Consider the following 17,875-nt stretch of genomic DNA (forward strand, 5'->3'; position numbering starts at 1 on the left):
AGTGGATTAACTGTTAGCTGTAAGGTATTCGTTATCCGAATTTAAAATACTTATTGTCCGATTTGTTGGTATTCCGAACTTTTCGTTAACCTTTTTCTTCCCTACTGCTCTAACAAATGTAAAATCATAGATTTATATAGAAATTCATTAACGTTCATTTTCTTAATGTATGGAAAGTTGTATAATATTTAGGCCTATAAAATTATAATGAATTGTTTATTATATTTGAAAGTTTCGAAAATTTTGCAATTTCATGCAAAAATAAAATAAACTCAAAACAAATATAATTAATAAAAAAAAATAGTAATTGGTTTATGTTTGTGCTTGTGTTGTATCGCGTTTGAAAAGTAATTATTAGTATAGCCTAGTTTCGTATGCATCTCATTCGATTTCGCACGTGGGTAGTGTTATTCATTTTTTTTTTAATAAAGTTAATTAAAAAGTTGAAAATGTATATAGGAAATAATACAAAAAAAAAATGTTCAAACACACGTTTATATAAGCAATGATGTGATATAACTAAACGAAACTAATGCTCGGTGTTTCAATTCACTTATTTATCCCTGAGAACATTTCAAGGCTCATTTCTAACAGGTCGTTACTATTTATTTCGTGCTTTTTTATTATTTCTTTCTTTATTTTTTTTTGCTTCTCCTCGGGGTTTTCGTGTATTTAGTGGTTGCCCCACATACTAACCTTTATTTCTTTGGCCTTCGCTCTCTCCTTCCCTTAAAAAAGAAGAAGATTCAGCGCGCCTCTGCTGAACGGTTTATTTTTCATTTTTATTTGTTTCTCGTCTTTAATATCACTATATTTCAAAAGCCGGTGATAAATTTGCCGGGTTCTAATCTAGTAACGTAGTTTATTTTACCCATTCGTCTTGTTTTTATTCTCTCCGACTTGTCTTATGCAATAGTAGTAATATTCATTTTCCCTGCAATTTGCATCAATATTCATATATAAAATGCAATATAATATTCTCAAATAACTACAATATTTTTCCTGATAATCATATTTCCAACTTATATACTACTTTTATATTTTATTAGCGTGTAATCAATTGTTTAGTGCATTTTTATTTTATACTTTTATATATAAATAATGAAATATTCATTATAAATAATGAACCAACCTACTTTTTATTCTTAAACATTTATTTATTTGCTTTTATCAAATATAATAATTAACCTAATTAGTGATTGGTCATATAACAGAGATACAATGGCTTAGGACCTTGTAATGTGGAGGAGTGGTATTCGGATGTATAGATGGCCCAGATAAAATTTTGTTAGGGCCCTCAAATCTCGAAAGGTATACTGTAATTAACAACATCATCTTCCACTAGTGCCCACGAAACTCTTAATTTGTCCCACTAAGAACCGACATTTCATCTGTGTATGTTGAAGACTTTATAATATTATGTCTTTCATATTAAGGGGTGATTTATTAAAATTATTCTGTGGCTACCAAATTGCCAAAAGATTCAAATTTGCGGTGGTCGCAGAAATTCAAAATTCTCAAGCAGGAGGAAGAAGGATTTCTTGCAAATTTAAAATACTTCTGGAATAATCTTAAATTTTAAATATATTTACAGTGGTACCTCGCTTAACGAGTTTAATACGTTCCAAAATTTCCGGTTTTTTAAGTGTGGGCTCAAATAATATTTTTTCTATGGTTATCAAATTGGCAATTGATTAAAATTTGATGTGGGCCCCAAAATTCAAATTTGTCCTTCTAAGTAGAATATATCACGAATTTAAAGTCCTGGAGGAATAATCTTAAATTTTAAATATATATTGATTCATAAAAAAATAGTTAGAAGCCTTCAGGTAGAGTTAAAAAAACTTAAATTATAATGTAGAATATCTATTTTTGTTCATATAAAAACAAACTAAATGTTTAAATCTTATTTAATACATTTCACCTTCTACATTTAATTAAAATATGAATCATAATAACGTTTTCTTTAATTTAATTGCTCGTGGTTGGAGTTTTTTTTATGCTCATCTAATTACATTTTAATTATAGCTGTGCACTGGGTGGGATTAGTGAAATTTGCATGCAGTGCACGCTCGGTAATCCTGTTTCTTTTGCCAAGCAAAACTCCGTCGTTGATATAGATATAATACTGTGTATTATGTTTTATTTGAAAACCCAAATTATACAAAATAATTCTTTATTTATAATTATTAACAATACAATAATAACATTGCAATGTTTCTTCAATTATAATATTATGATTGTTCAATTTTATATAATTACATTTTTAATATTCTTTTACTATATACATTTGTTAAAAGATTTAATACCAAAATATTAATTTCATAAGATATTAAACTAAAATATAAATATACAATTGAAATGATTTACAATAAACTATCACCATATTTTCTTCTTGGTTTGGATATTTAAAATTCAAAAGTATTATAAAATTACATACATTAAAATGTTCATTAGTAAATTTGTTAGAACATTCAATCATTAATGCTAAATTTAAAATGTGTATTTGCTATTCAAATAGAAAATCAGTGAGATCTTAAAAACCTCGAATGTTCGTTAACATTATAAATGCATGTTAAATTATTATTATAACGTTAATATAAAAAACATATTTACATTATACAATTTTAATATATAGCAATACATTGCTTAGTTTGTCACAATAAATTATAAAAAATGGTACAAAATTATTTTTTTGGTACATACATGATCTTTTTTTTTCATAAAAGAGACACTTGCCTGTAAAAAAACAAGTCTCCTTTAATTTTGTTTCTATTTAGTTCCTCGATTAGTTCAGTTTGAAACAGTCCGGGATATTTCCTAAAACTCGCACTATGCGAGGTATTGTTGTATTGTATTTTAGTATCAATTTATAATCACCTTTTTAATATACAGTCAGTGTTTCTTAGTTAACGTACATAATGAGTCCACAAAGTATACGTTCTTATACATGTGCATGATTATTTGTTTACATCAACGTACTCAATATTTATACGAACGTACAGTTTGCTATCGGTCCGAATGGAATAGATATTTCAGTTTTATTAGTCAGATTGAAAAGTTATTTATTTATCCAATGATTTAACGAATTTAAGAATAAACTGATAACTTCGTTTAAATTCACTGAATGACATAATTGTACGTTCCTACGAATATTTGTACGTTTGTTCGAAGAGAGTAAATAATAATTAAATAATCGTTCAAGTGTTATCAAATGTACGTTAAATGGACGATGATGTACGCTAAGTAAACATTGACTGTAACTTTTAGTTTTAGTGCATGTTTTCCTCACTTATCAATTCTACTACACTCGCAATAGCTTCTGTGTGCTGATTCTTTTACTCTTGATTTCTGAATCAAAAAAGAAAAAAATACAACGTGGTACTGTTTACTTGTCTTGTGAGCTAACGCGTGCTGGTGGCAGGTAGTGTGCGAAGTGGGCCTGCGACCCAACCAAACATGGGTCCCAAGGTACAGCGGGCCATCAACATGTTAAGAATTCAGCATCTGGAGCATCTGTACGGTGATCGAGCAAGGCCCAGGTGAGATAACAAAACAACAAAAAACAAAAAGTTAGAAGAAAAATACACATTTACATCTATATTTATAGCTTTATTATCATTACTTTTCCCCATTACATCATCTCTTTTTCATCCATCTCCAACAAAACTGTTTGTTGTTTATTTTTAATTATTTTTATCATATTATTATTTTGATATGTAGAAGTGCATAATTCATCATTGGTTTGGCTTCCTGTATAATTCCTTGTGCAGTTTGGATAATAAAATACATTTTCTATATATTATATGGAATACTTAGGCATTTTAAGAAACATCTAATTTTTAGTAAAAACAAAAAAAAACAATTAAGAAAATAATCAAAACATTTATTTTTCTCAATCTGATAAAAAAAATCTTTATTAACTAAATTATTCCTCCTAATTTATCAAAAAAAGAAGTTCAATTCAATTTCCTTGATATTTTCTAAAACGCATAGACATTGTACAAAATTTACCTAAGGGGTATTGTACAATATTATACTGAATCAATACCGAATTTTATACATTTTGTAACTAACATAGATATGCAACTTTTCTATGATATATATAGTGGGATTTTTCACCTGGGAAATTAGCTGCTTTTTATAAAAGTATAGTTTAAAAATTTTTTAGAACATTTTTTTTTAATAAAAATGAATTAAATTTCTCTATAACATCTAAGGTTCAATATTAACACAAAAATAGGCGGTGGCAATCGCAAGCCCGACAACAGAAATCCCGTCTATTGAAATCCCGATGTTCGAAATCCCGACTATCATAATCCCAACAATCAAAATCCTGACTATATCGAAATTCCGACAGTGTCTTTTATTATTATAAATTTATACAATAACATTTTTATTGTAGTCGGGATTTCGATATAGTTATGATTTTGATTGTCGGGATTATGGAAGTCCGGATTTTGACATAGTCGGGATTTCAAGCGTCGGGATTTTAATACAGCCGGGATTTCGAACGTCGGGATTTCGGTACACTCGGGATTTCGAACGTCATTCGGTTGTCGGGCTTGCGATATAGATCCAAAAATAGGTACCTTTTCTGTTTGATATTCCGAAAGATATGGAAAGGTTGCTAAAATAAAAACATGCTTCTTATTTTACTTTCAAAATGCATATTGAATAATTATTGCAATTTTCATTCTCTTTTCATCCATCCAAGTATACTTTTTTATGTCTTCAATTGTTTTATTGTCATGGAAAGAGGAAAGGCCTCAACTGAAGTGTGCCGCGCATAAACATTAGCAAATCGGAAATAAATATCGTTTCTTTTGTGCTACTCGTTTTGTTTTTTGTCCCCTCGGTCATTTGCATAGCTCGACTCTCGGTTTATGGTCGATTTATCCGACGCAATCGCGCGTGAATCACCCGCAAGTTTCGTGCGCTAATTAGTATATACCTGAGGTCGCTTCTTAATTCCGCCACTTTCTAAGCCGTGATCAGAGCCAAACGAGATATGTCCATACTTGGAGCGAATCGAACGACTTCCCATCAATACAGATTTCCGAAGAGCACCTCTAAATGGAAACGAGGAAGAACAAAGAGAACAAAAAGTTAAGTAAAAAAACACTCGAAAAGAAAGCGACCACTTTGAAATTCCCGCGTCTGATCTATCCATTGGCGGTTTTCCTAATTTATTAGCACCGTCAATTTTCTCTTACCTAATTATAAATCCATCAGAACTATTTAAAACTTTGAAAATCTCGTGCACGCATCTAATTAACTCGGATTGTGCACGATTTTCATCCAGAAATTTGCTTAAATGCGTCTTCCTTAAATTCAGTCGACGGGAAACTAATTAATTCTGCATCAAAACATTTGGAACTACTTTTACCATGCAATTTAGAACATAGGATGGAAATATAGAAATGAATAATTGCTTTTAAGCTTATCCAGACAATGTTTAATTCATATGACACTTTAATTCCATATATTTTATTTTATTTTTTGGTAATGACATTTTAATTATGTGTAAAGTTAATTCAAGTATAATTGATTATTATTGCAATTAATCGATATTTTATCCTTCTGTTACTTGTAAATAAATACAAGTCCTAATAAAAGTATAATTCAGAATACACGTTGCTTAACTATTATTATTTGTTGTATAAGTTACTTGATGATATTTTAGCTATTACTAAATAGTTGAAAAAGTTCATCAAATATTGGTAAAAACATACTTCTGTCATTAGTAACAACTATAGTCTTAAATACAATTATGTTCATATATTAAGTTATTAAAATCAAATGAATTAATTTATGTACTTCCTATATTACAGCAATATTTCATATCACAAACAGTGTAGCTGCATTAAAAAACATGTTTTCATTTAATTTTTTAGGAGTTGACAAAAAATTACACAATTTTAATAAAATTAACAAAAAATATTAATTTGTGATACATTACCGAATTCTTAACTTTTGGTATTATATAACTTGAGAGTCTATCAAGAGTAATGTAACTCATTGAGGTACAATGGGATACGTATTGTCCCACCTTTTGAATTATTACAATTTTCTAGAAAATTTACAGGAAAGAGGAACTACCATTTAATTTGTTTGGTATTTATTGATTTTTCGATCTTGACGAAGTTGTCTGATTGAGTTGTTTAAAAAATTGTTGGGTCTAGAAATGTAAGAAATTCCCCTCAAACAGTTAAAATATGGTAAAAACCTACATAAAGTAGGTAAATTTCGTTAATTGTAAAATATAAAACAATTTATAAAATTATTAAAACAATTAGATTGTAGCGCCATCTAGCGACACAATACAAAAATAAACAATTGTATTAATACTAATCGATTAATTGACGGGTTGGATGCAGATTTTATTGGAGATTCAGCATAATTACAATTCAATTTGTTCATATGCATTGGAATAAGTAAGATTTGTTTGTATAATTTAATGTAATTGAATGAGTTGCGGGTGGTTTGCAGATGCTAATCGTAATTTGAACGTTTTGTTTGCGAATGCAAATTCGGAAAGCCACAATCCGCCTTTGCAGCAGTGGGAATCCCCGACTCAAGCAGCTTTTAATTGCCTGAAGTGAGACTCGCTTAAATCCACTCACCGAGCTTATTAATACACAATTATTCAATGACCTGGATAAATGCCTTTTTTATAATAGTATAAATATATTATGCTACAGTTGTGAAACCAAAATAATAAATCATTTGGATTAAGAATTAGAGTAAAAAGACAAATAATATATTTGGTTAAATTTTATACTTATTAAAGTTTTTTGATAAATGCATTGAACAAAATCCTTTTACTAGTATAATTATATTATGCAACTGTTGTAAAATCAAAGTGTTAAATGGCTCGTTTATAATATAAACATATGAAAGTTAAGCAACTCTTATTGGATACTTGGATTGATGACTGTGGACAAAGACTTCGAGTAAAAGGACAAATAGTATATTTGGTTGAATTGTATACTTATTAAAGTTTCTTCATAAATTCATTTAATAAAATCCATATTATGCAACTGTTGTGAAAACAAATTATTCATTTATAATATAAATACTGTATAATTAGTTAAGCAACACCTATTATAGAAAATATTTGGATTGGTACCTTTGGACAACGAATTGGGGTAAAAAAAGACAAATCATATTGACGAATTATCTAGAATAATTGAAATAAAATATTTTGTTTCTTGTAAACATATGAAAATTTATTAAAAATGAATTTTATAAAATTTTACATAATAACTTTTCAACATATACAGAATGTTTGTAGTTATACAAATGAATATAGGATAGTTTATAGAATTCTTGTAGCTATTAGAAGTAAAATAAAGTCATTTAAATCTAGGATAGTTCAGAAAAAATACAAAGATCATTCGTAGTTGAATGCTCGAGATCTTACAAACTTAATTTCTGTTATTAAGCCCCGTATGTAATACTTAAAGGAAGGTAATGAAAAGTGAAGAATGAAAGGAAAGTAGTTATTAAATGCAATGAAATAAAGCCGTTTCAAAGCGCGCTTCCAGTGTTAACCGTTTCACAAGTAATTGACACATGTCAAAATAGCAATGTAATTGCACGGTTAGATGTCAAAGTAAATTGACATTTAATTTGCGTATTTCGCATTGTAATCATTGATAATAATAATATTTGGAACATCAACTAGTTATTTCAAATGATTATTAGAAAAAAATTTATTAAATTGTTTAAAATACACAGAAAGCTTAGTTTGAATATGAATAATGGTATAAATGGGAAATTCTATTAAATAAATCGGGAATACGCTTTGTATGATGTAGTCATTATCTAGCAACGAAATGTTTCACAAAGCTTCTTAATGAAATTGCAAACGACAAGCATTATTCTGCTTGAAAATAACGTTGGATATTGCGGTGGAGCACTGTATAAGAACGATATGTCTTAAGTAAAAACATCAACTTATAATAATATCTTATTCATTATTATATAAATACAGTACTATCCTACATTTCTCACTCATTAATTACATAAACAAATCATTTGTAATATCTCGTTCAACTTTCATATAGTTCTATTATTTATATTTATACAATATAAATATTATGTTGGGTTAAGTCATAACATAATTTCAAAGAATTCTGCAATAGTAAAGCTTATACTCAATAAGTACTTGTCTATTACTTTGCAACTGCCATATAAAATGTGGTCTTTTTGGAATGTATTTTCAAGAAACCCAATAAAATGTATTTGGCAAGTACCAAAAATTGATTTTAAACTAGAAGTTTAATATAATTGGTTACGTTGCCAAAAACTACAATTTACGTAACTTTACAAGTTTGGAATGTAAGAGCATTTTAACTTGGTAATTTTCTTATAATTATTTACGTTAGTAAGTTTTTTAACTTGGTAATTTTGTTAATCCAAATTGTCAAAAGTATCGATTTTGTCTAAAATTTTACTTACTGCTTATAGTTTGACATGTCAAATGTGACAAGTGACATATATAACTTAAGTTGGAAACATGTTAATAATAATATTTCAAATTACCAAATAAATGTACTTTACAAGTAATGTACTATATATAGGATATGCTATAGCTCAAGTAACTATTTAACTGATTAGGGAACATGATTAGGGCGTTATCATAATTTACTAGAAAATGTACAAGAATTATCATTAAATTTAGTAGGTATGTCAAGGGATGAATCTTGATAGTTCATACAATCCAATATTGATTCAGTTGACGAAGTTGTCTCATTAAATTGTCTAGAAATTTAGGAATTTCTGGCCACTCAAAGAGTTATACTTTCTCACATCAAATATATAACAGCTTATACTTCATAAATTTGTAAAGTGCAAGGATTTGACAATTTCATACTTATGTATAGTTTTGTAAGTAAAATCTGGCAGATGACATATGTAATTAATTGGATCTTAAAGTTGATAAATATATTTATATGACAAGTTGCTTTACTATTTATGAGAGCTGCTAGTAGTCAACTGCTTATACTTGTATACGTGAAATCAAATGACAAATTAGTAGTCCATGTAGAAAACACATATAATTCTAGTAACTGAATATACATGAACATGTCAAATGTGACAAGTGACGTAGGTTATTAGACATTCTACAAGTAATAATCGAAGTTAACAAAAGCTCATATACATAAAATGTTACTTGTATTAGCTCGTAAATATTATTGCTATAAAAAAATGAATATATTATATATTATGTTTGTAAATGTGAAAAACCATTCAATTGCTTTATGTAAACCTCATTTAAATCTTTTATTTCATTAATTCCCATGCAAAATTGGTCATGTTTAAATGTATACTGTTCCACTTTGTCTGGGGTGAATTTCCAATGACGAGGTAAATGCGACTCTGCGATTCCATGTTTTATTCTGCGGAAATCCACCCCCGGCTTTGCTGCCACCAAAAGCAACAGGTAATTTAGGATCGTTTTTCTTCCGCCTGTTGCAGATTTGGGAAGCGAACCGAGGCCGACGATGCCACCATCAATTTCCCAGCAGAGACCTACGAGAGTCAGGTAAAGCCCAACATTAAAATATTCCAACATTATCATAATCATAACGTGTTCTTGAAATGAAGCCACTGATAATGGCTGCCTTTTTTTGATGGCGGAACGAAAGCGAGACTAATCCGCTATGCCGCGAAGAGTAACACTGGCAGCGAGGTAGAATTGGTGGTAGATGCAGAAGCGGATGACTTTCTCTTCACAATTCTGTTCTTGATTCTCCTCTCTGCCGGAGCAGTGAGAGTCTTTAATCGGCACTAATCACTGTTATTTATTGATCTTCGCAGATGAGTGCACTTCTCGATTAGGTCGACCCACACATACACACTTATACTCGGGCGCTCAGGAAATCGCCTATTATTAAAGGATTTTTAATACGATTTTCGTTTTCACTCTCGCAGCTTTCGGAAACGCATTTCACCTCTCTTCCTATTGCACAGCGCGAGAGAAACGAAAAATCAATTGAAAAAAAAATATAATTTAGCGTTGTTAATTGAATCTAATTTCACTCGATTCCCTTGAATAGCGACAACAAGCGCATTCCTTATACTATTTTTTTTAAACAGATTCTATTAGTGAAATCAATTTAAAATTAAATTCTATTATTGAAAAATAGAAAGTAAGAAAGAAATTATTATATCTTTCTTCCTTAAAGCTAATGATAATTCACTATTATTTTTATGTCCTCCAAATTTCTATAATCGAACTTATATCCTTAATCTTTATATTTTGTTTGTACAAATCATAAATTAATATACATAGAGCATACGTCATACTTTTTAAAAACAAGTTCGCTTTAAATTAGGTTTTCTTTTCTTTATCCTTTCATGAAATCATCGTCCTTTAAGTTTGTTCTACTCTTCATGAAAAACGTGTTAAATCGAACAGTTTTCTATACTAATTTTTACATTCATATCAATGTTATAAAATTATCTCTATGTGAAATACTAATATATGAAGTAATATCCACTTAAATGCCGAGGAACGGAATTACTATGTTAATATAAGTTAATTACTTAATTAAATGATAAGAAATAATCATTTTTTAAATAAGTTGTTACCTAATAAAAAAATCATAGTAAAATGATGAAGGGAAAAGTAATAATTTATCTTTATATTTATATTTAACTTAACGAAAAAGCATTAAAACAACAGTCATTTCAACAAATCTAATTATTAAAAAAAGTGAAAAAGCAATAAATCAAAATCAATAAGATTCATAGATAGAACTACATTTTTTTTAATTAACTATGGGGAAATTATTAGCTTATAGTAGTAACAAAAATATTATTATAAATAATCTAAGATGTGATGTGTATTTACTGTTTATTCAAAAATAATCAAGAACGAATATATCAATAAAATGTTATTTGTGAAACTTTATTTGCATAAATAATATAATATTTTTATAGAAAGACTTCAGAAGGTTCATTTGAATATTTTTTACATTAGCAACCTTTTTAAAATTAGATGAAAATGGAAAACATTAAGAAAAAAAAAAGGAAATAAAAAAAATGTAACAAATGTGACTATGTCAACGCAAAGAGTTTTCTTTATCCTAAAACTTATGAATTTTAATATAACATCCACTTTTTATTCGTTTAATTTAAAATTTCAATTCTATTTTTATTTAAACAACAAGGGATAATTTGGTCAGAGAGATTTATTTTCTTCATTTTAGTAAATTTGATTATATAACGAATTCTCAAATTAATTAATAAAAATAAATGATTATAATTTAATTAAACAGAAAAATAATTAACATTTTCATATTTATTTGTATTAGAAGTTCGATAAAATTTCATTAAATATAATCATTGAAAAAAATATAAGTTTTTATAGTTTTAACAAAAACTTATGATATTTTCGATTACAATATATTTTTTCTAAAAAATATATCAATAAAAAATAAAATAAATTAGGGTTGATGGTAACTACGTACTTAAAGATTAAATAAACTAGTGAGCGTTGGTGCAATTTTATTATTATCTAACATAACGTATCTCGGTTATTAAATTTCAACTATAAATAGTTGCATTAAACTCTAGATTACCAATGAATTTATGTCTCAATAATCCCTCAAAACAATATAGCTTATATAAATCCTCATAAATTAATACAAGTCTTCAATATACAAAAGAGTAGTAATTTTTTTTACGAATAACCGTTGAACCATGACAAAAACTGCCATTGAGCACCGCGGAGACAAACAATAAGAAGTTTTCATTACGAGGAAATTGATATTTGAAACCGAATTGAGGATAATAACGAAATATCCATCCCTCAAGATTTTGTTGCTCAATAAAAAGCAAATATATCGGTAATCCTCGAGCGATTGAAAAAGTAAATTATGGTTAATAAAAGGATTCCATATTGAGCGATTACACGCATCGCTGCATTTGATGGGTCAACCCCCAATGGAACGACAGTAAAGTAAAGGTGTTTTCCCTTAATTTTTTTTGTATCCCGTCAATTCATTTTTTTTTTGATGGAAAAGGAAAATAAAGTTTCTTAATTACGGATCTAATATCCAAACGAATTAAAATAAAAATCCAATTACTGCATCGCCTTTTAATGTTTTATTTATTTGTATGTAATTTTTGCTTTGGGTTTTTCATCTTTGTAGTCTTTCTATATTTCGTTTTTATTTTCTCATTGCGCCGCCTCTTAATTTCGTGCCGTGGAAACCGGAAACGTAATTTATACTTCAGCCTCATCATCATCATCGTCGTCCCCTTTCTGTCGTCGGTTATTTCACCACTTCGGTATAATTACACTCCAGCGTTTTCTCTCGACCCCCCTCCCCCGACCGTTACGTAATTTTTCTCTTTTCAGTCCTTCACGCACTGTTTTAATTAGCCTCTGAAATTGCCTCAGCAGAAAAATAAACACGAAATGTCTCTAAACCGATTAGTTTTCGTGTACAATTCTTACAATTTTGTCATTACGTCTTAAGGATTTGAATTATTCAGTTAGTAGTTCCATACTGAATAGTTGATTATTACTCCAAAATGAAGATTTGTTATCAAATTATTATAGTAAAAAAACGTATTCTATGTTTGAGAAAGTCTTGAAACGTGTCTCGCGGTTAAAAGTTGAATTAGTGTTTGCCAAATAGGTATAAATATAAGTATTTTCTATGCAACAAGTAGTTATATTTCTCATAATACTTTTTATTTCACAAGTATATATAAATTAATAGCTTTTAAACATTTCTTACTCGAAATTAAATTTCATTTAATTTGAAATAATTCTAAATAATTCTATAAAAGCAAAACATATAACGTATTTACATAATCATAAGAGAATACAAATAAATTTAACTAATATGATTGATAACTTCGACAAGTACTTGTGATACCTACTTGACATATAACATTATACTAAAAACTATGGTATTTTATATAATTAATTACGTTTATTTACACAAATACAAGTATTTTTTTAGAAATAATTATTACAAAATTATTATCTATAATGATTTATCTTTCTCCAATCGATTGAGTGGAGGAAATTAAGTACTTTATGTGCAACAAGTAGTTATATTTCTCATAATAGTAGTACTTTTTATATCACAAGTATATATAAATTAATAGCTTTTAAACATTTCTTACTCAAAATAAAATTTCATTTAATTTGAAATAATTCTACGTTCTACAATGAATGAACAGTTTTTACATTACGAATTCCGAAATTACAAACAAAATATAATTTGTTACTTTTCAAATATAATATTTTCAAGTTTTCAAAATAATTTCAAAAAAGGCAAATCAAATAAGAATCATCACCTTACTAGAAATATTAAATAAACAAAAAATAAATTTACGACCCAATATAAATAATTATGTTATAATTTTTTATTTATGTGAGATTGCAACAAAAAATACAAAAAAAAAGAATACAATAATAAAAATTAGGCTATTAACCATTTTTCACATACAATTAACTTTACAATTAAGTAGAATGTTCTTTCTTTAGTTATAAATGTATTAAAATAGTCAAAGCTAAAAGAAAAACATAGAATGATATATTTATGATTTAACCATTTTCTCCTAGTTCTGTCTTCTTTTCGGCTCAAATATGACAACTCTCATTTCTAATTTTTCGGCTCTGGAACTTTATTTTCCTTGGAGGATTATTTGATGCCGAGAATAAAACTACATTTCATTCTTATTTGTTTTGAAATCGATTCAAACTGAAGTTTATACTGCGGCAAAAAAAAACACATTATGAACTAAGCAGTTGAGCAAGGACACTTTTTTTTAAATCTTTGGGATACACGTATTGTTTTCTTCCCAGATTTATCTTACATTTAATTTAAGTATCAAATTAAAAGTGCTACTTGTTTGATTTTATTGATTATATAAGTTATTATAAGTAAATACACAAGTTATATAATAAATACATTTAAATAAAATAATTTACAAGACTCTTTTCATTATTATCGATTAAATAAATGTTATATTATACATACCTTTAAAAAATGTTATGCAAGTAAATTATGTAACTAAATTTGTTTATTGTGTTTCAGCGTCTTTACGTTTCTCCGATACTCCAGAGGGCGTTGCAGCAGAGCTTCCAGAACTGGAACCCAGGTAAGAACATTATCGAATCCAAAACCAAAGCTAGTCTATCCCTGATACCGATTCATAATTTCATTCTCGGTTTGTACATTAATCTAATTGAAAATCCGCAACACAGTCTCTAATCTGTGCGGTCTGGGATCAAAGTGTACGCGTTGACTGACAAGCAAATCTACATCCCCTTCATCAGCAACATCATCAGCATCTCTGTTTAATTATTAATACCAGTCTGCAGAGATCAAGCTGTGCTTTGCCACTAAAACCGTATGATATTTACCCATCAACGAAAATAAAATGCAAAGCGTTTTAGTTTACCCTTTTTCATTTTGTTTTCTTTCTTTTGTATGCCATCTCCACGTGGTTATATTTAGTGCACGTTTATTTTCATTTTCATTTTGATTAGTTCTAATGAAGAAGCGCACGGGAATTCCCGGTAATTATGAATCCCGTGCGGATTAGATGAAAGCCGGGAAATCCCAATGTAAAATATACTAAATCTCAATGCAGCTACCACCAATTTAAACTTACGTCAAACTAGATCATTGCATTACTATTAAGTTATACGGCTTATAGTGAATAACTAATCCATGCTGGTAGTAATGCACATCTGTAAGATATTGCATACATAGAGCTATACCTCTCCTAATGCTACTTCGATCAGTGTGGATTAACTATAATATGGTTTGAATATTTCAAAACAAACTAAAAGAATACTTATTATTATCTCTGTCTCTTTTAATACGGTTCAATTTCAAACTGTGCGGCAGAATCGATTAATCGCACTATACGAGTATAAATCTAAGATTGAACTAACCTGGAATTAAGCCAAATTAGCAACATATTTTGTTCAAAACAGATATATTTAATTTATAAATTAATTAATGAACAATTCGGTTGTACTTAACTTATTTGTTAAAAAATAACACTAAAGGTAAAGTAAATACTGAAAAAAAATAAGATAAAAAATCTAATATCCAAAATTCATCAAAGGGAAAACTCGTTATGATTATAAGTCTATAAAAAAGTGGATAATACGTGTGTCTTTACTTAATCCAAGTTAAAAAAAATATCGGATACATGACATTCAATGTGCTTCTGCAAAACTTCTGCCATTTTGCCCGTAATGGAATAATTATGTAATTCTCTAATGGGATTCGGTAACGCTGTATTATATTTTATTATTACGTGCATATTATACATTTTTTTTTGCATCCAGTCTCGAAACTTATATAATATTCCATGAATAATATAAAAGATTCGGATACGCACGGACTAATGTTGTGAATGGTACATTTTTTGTGCGCGCTGTGCATTTTTTTTTGCATTTGATTCATCCGGATTATCGGCTTATTTATGTGTGGAAATAAAGATCTTAATTACTTTATTCGAAACTGGGGGGACTTAAGACATCTGGTATTTACGATCAATGTCGTTACGGTCGCCTTTTATATATACATAATCTTTGTTTTAACGATCTTTATCAGCGTTTGTTGCCATACTTGAGATTTATTTGTTAAATAACTTTTGCGGTTTTCATTTTATTTATCGCTTAATTTATTTGAATGTATTTTGTGAGTAATTTAATTTATTACAAATTAGTTCATTCAATTATTAACAGACACAGTTTTCTTTTCCTTTAAGATTTATATAGTAATAGCAATTGTGACGTTTATATAAATTAGAGTATTACATAATTATAGAAGTACACATTACGCTATATAAACTTTTAAACATACATAATCTTTATTTCAACAATCTTTATCAACGTTTGTTTTCCATACTTGAAATTTATTTGTTAATTAACTTTTTCGGTTTTCATTTTATTTATCGCTTAATGTCTTTGAATGTATTTTGTGAGGAATTTAATTTATTATGAATTAGTTCATTAAATTCTTAACAAACGCAGTTTTTTCTACAATAATTCTATAGCAATAGTAATTGTAACGTTTATAGAAATTATAGTATTACATAATTAAAGAATTACAAATTACGCTATAGAAAATGAACTTAAAATAGGATAATTTTGTTAACTGATATGAATTATTACAGATTTAGAATTAACAAATTATTACATACAATCTCAAATTTCTTCTATTATACAAAAATTCAATAGTTTGATTTCCAATATTAGACATAACTATTGGATAATTGAGAAATAGAATATTTTCATGATTAAATTTAAATTAATTTTCAAATATTTACATTTTTCTTGATAATCATGATTAAACTTATTTGTATTTTTCTAAATTTGTATTTTTTTTTTAATATTCTGCATAATTTCAATAATTTCAGCTCTTTTAAATGATATTTAATATTTTTAAAACCTTACAAATATTACAATAATGATGACATAAAAATTTCTCCAAATTTTCAACATTTTCTATTATTGATAGCTCAATAACATTCTGATTAAATTACAATCAGTTCAAATTTCTTATAACATTTTTAAATCCTAAAACTTTTTCACGTTAATCATGATTTTTTTTATAAAATTCTGGATTCTGCCTGATACAATTTCAATTGCGTTTCAACAAATATTTGTACCTTTCTAAAATTATTAAATTACAAATGGGTTTCAATTTATTTTTATTATGTTTTGAAAATCTGTTTCAAAGGGATAGTGACTATCTTATCTCTTGGAAATTTCCTAAATAATTTAAGATATCTTTATTATAAGACATTTTCATATTTTTTGTTTATAACATTTGTATTTTTTTTTCACGTCAAATTTATTTCTCAAAATAAAATAGTTTGAAAAAAATTCGTATGATATATACGATTTATAAGTTATGTAACTAAATCTGTATTTTTTTTGTATGTTCTAGCTACTAAATGGGGATACGAAAGGGTGGCTCCAGAAAACGATGTCAGATATGAATCACCATACCAATCCGACAACGTAATATCTTCTTAAACAGTCTACAGCAATGAAAATAAATATCCTCTAAATGTAAAGACAAACCTATGTAAAACCTTAAGATACCAATCCTTTTGAACATTTCCCCACTTCCCTACATTACTAATATTATAATATATATAAGTAAAATGCCAAATAGCTGTGTAACGTTAATTGTATTTATGCGATAATGAGCTTTCTAATAATTATACTTGTTTCGTAGAACTTTTGAATTCACTCTTAAGCCCATATAAAAAATATATATAAGAACAAATAAAAAGATGGCAAAGATGTAAAAGTTGATTCTTAATATACTACACACGCATACACACTTTATTCTATGAATGTTCATTAAAAATGTTCCTCTTTAAGATTAGCCAATATAAATGAATAAATAATACAAAAAACACTGTTATTCTCTCTACAACCCGATTATAAAAAACATAATAAAGAAAACAATCCAATACTTCCTGTATTCATCGAGCAAATATTGTTAGTTTTTTTTTCTCTTGTGAGATGACTGCAAGATCTTGTTAATGATTGCCTCGGCTTGTCAATATTTGCGCACAGCCTCGAAGCTTGTTCTTCGCGAAACACAACAAGGGAAAACTTTCCAAAACAGATTGTCTTGAAGAAGTTTTTCTTTTTTTTTGTGCTCAATTATCCTTTTTTGCAGTTTTTGTTTTGTTTCCACGTAGACGATAAACAAGTGAGTAGCCGCAATATTTGCACGGACCGATGTTCTCCGACATGGTTTTAATGTACTTTAAATATGTAGTTAATTAAGTTCTTAGCTGTTACTTACAGGATGCAAACTTTGCACAAAGCAAACATTTCAGATTATTGTGTTGAACG

At 27.9% G+C, this 17,875-nt stretch overlaps 1 protein-coding gene across 1 annotated transcript in view; it reads left to right on the top strand.

The window, feature by feature from the left end:
- Positions 1 to 17,393, top strand: part of LOC108557363 — a 31,892-nt gene extending 14,499 nt beyond the window's left edge. Inside the window, exons 3-6 of the mRNA XM_017913848.1 lie at positions 3,429 to 3,542; positions 9,487 to 9,553; positions 14,073 to 14,136; positions 16,950 to 17,393. Coding sequence (XP_017769337.1) covers positions 3,429 to 3,542; positions 9,487 to 9,553; positions 14,073 to 14,136; positions 16,950 to 17,038 — 334 coding nt within the window. The 3' untranslated portion in view covers positions 17,039 to 17,393. The remainder of the gene's footprint in view (positions 1 to 3,428; positions 3,543 to 9,486; positions 9,554 to 14,072; positions 14,137 to 16,949) is intronic.
- Positions 17,394 to 17,875: the final 482 nt, after the last annotated feature.

The sequence above is a fragment of the Nicrophorus vespilloides genome, unplaced genomic scaffold (genome assembly GCF_001412225.1).
Source record: "Nicrophorus vespilloides isolate i.1.1-1 unplaced genomic scaffold, Nicve_v1.0, whole genome shotgun sequence".
Classification (NCBI taxonomy): domain Eukaryota; kingdom Metazoa; phylum Arthropoda; class Insecta; order Coleoptera; family Silphidae; genus Nicrophorus; species Nicrophorus vespilloides.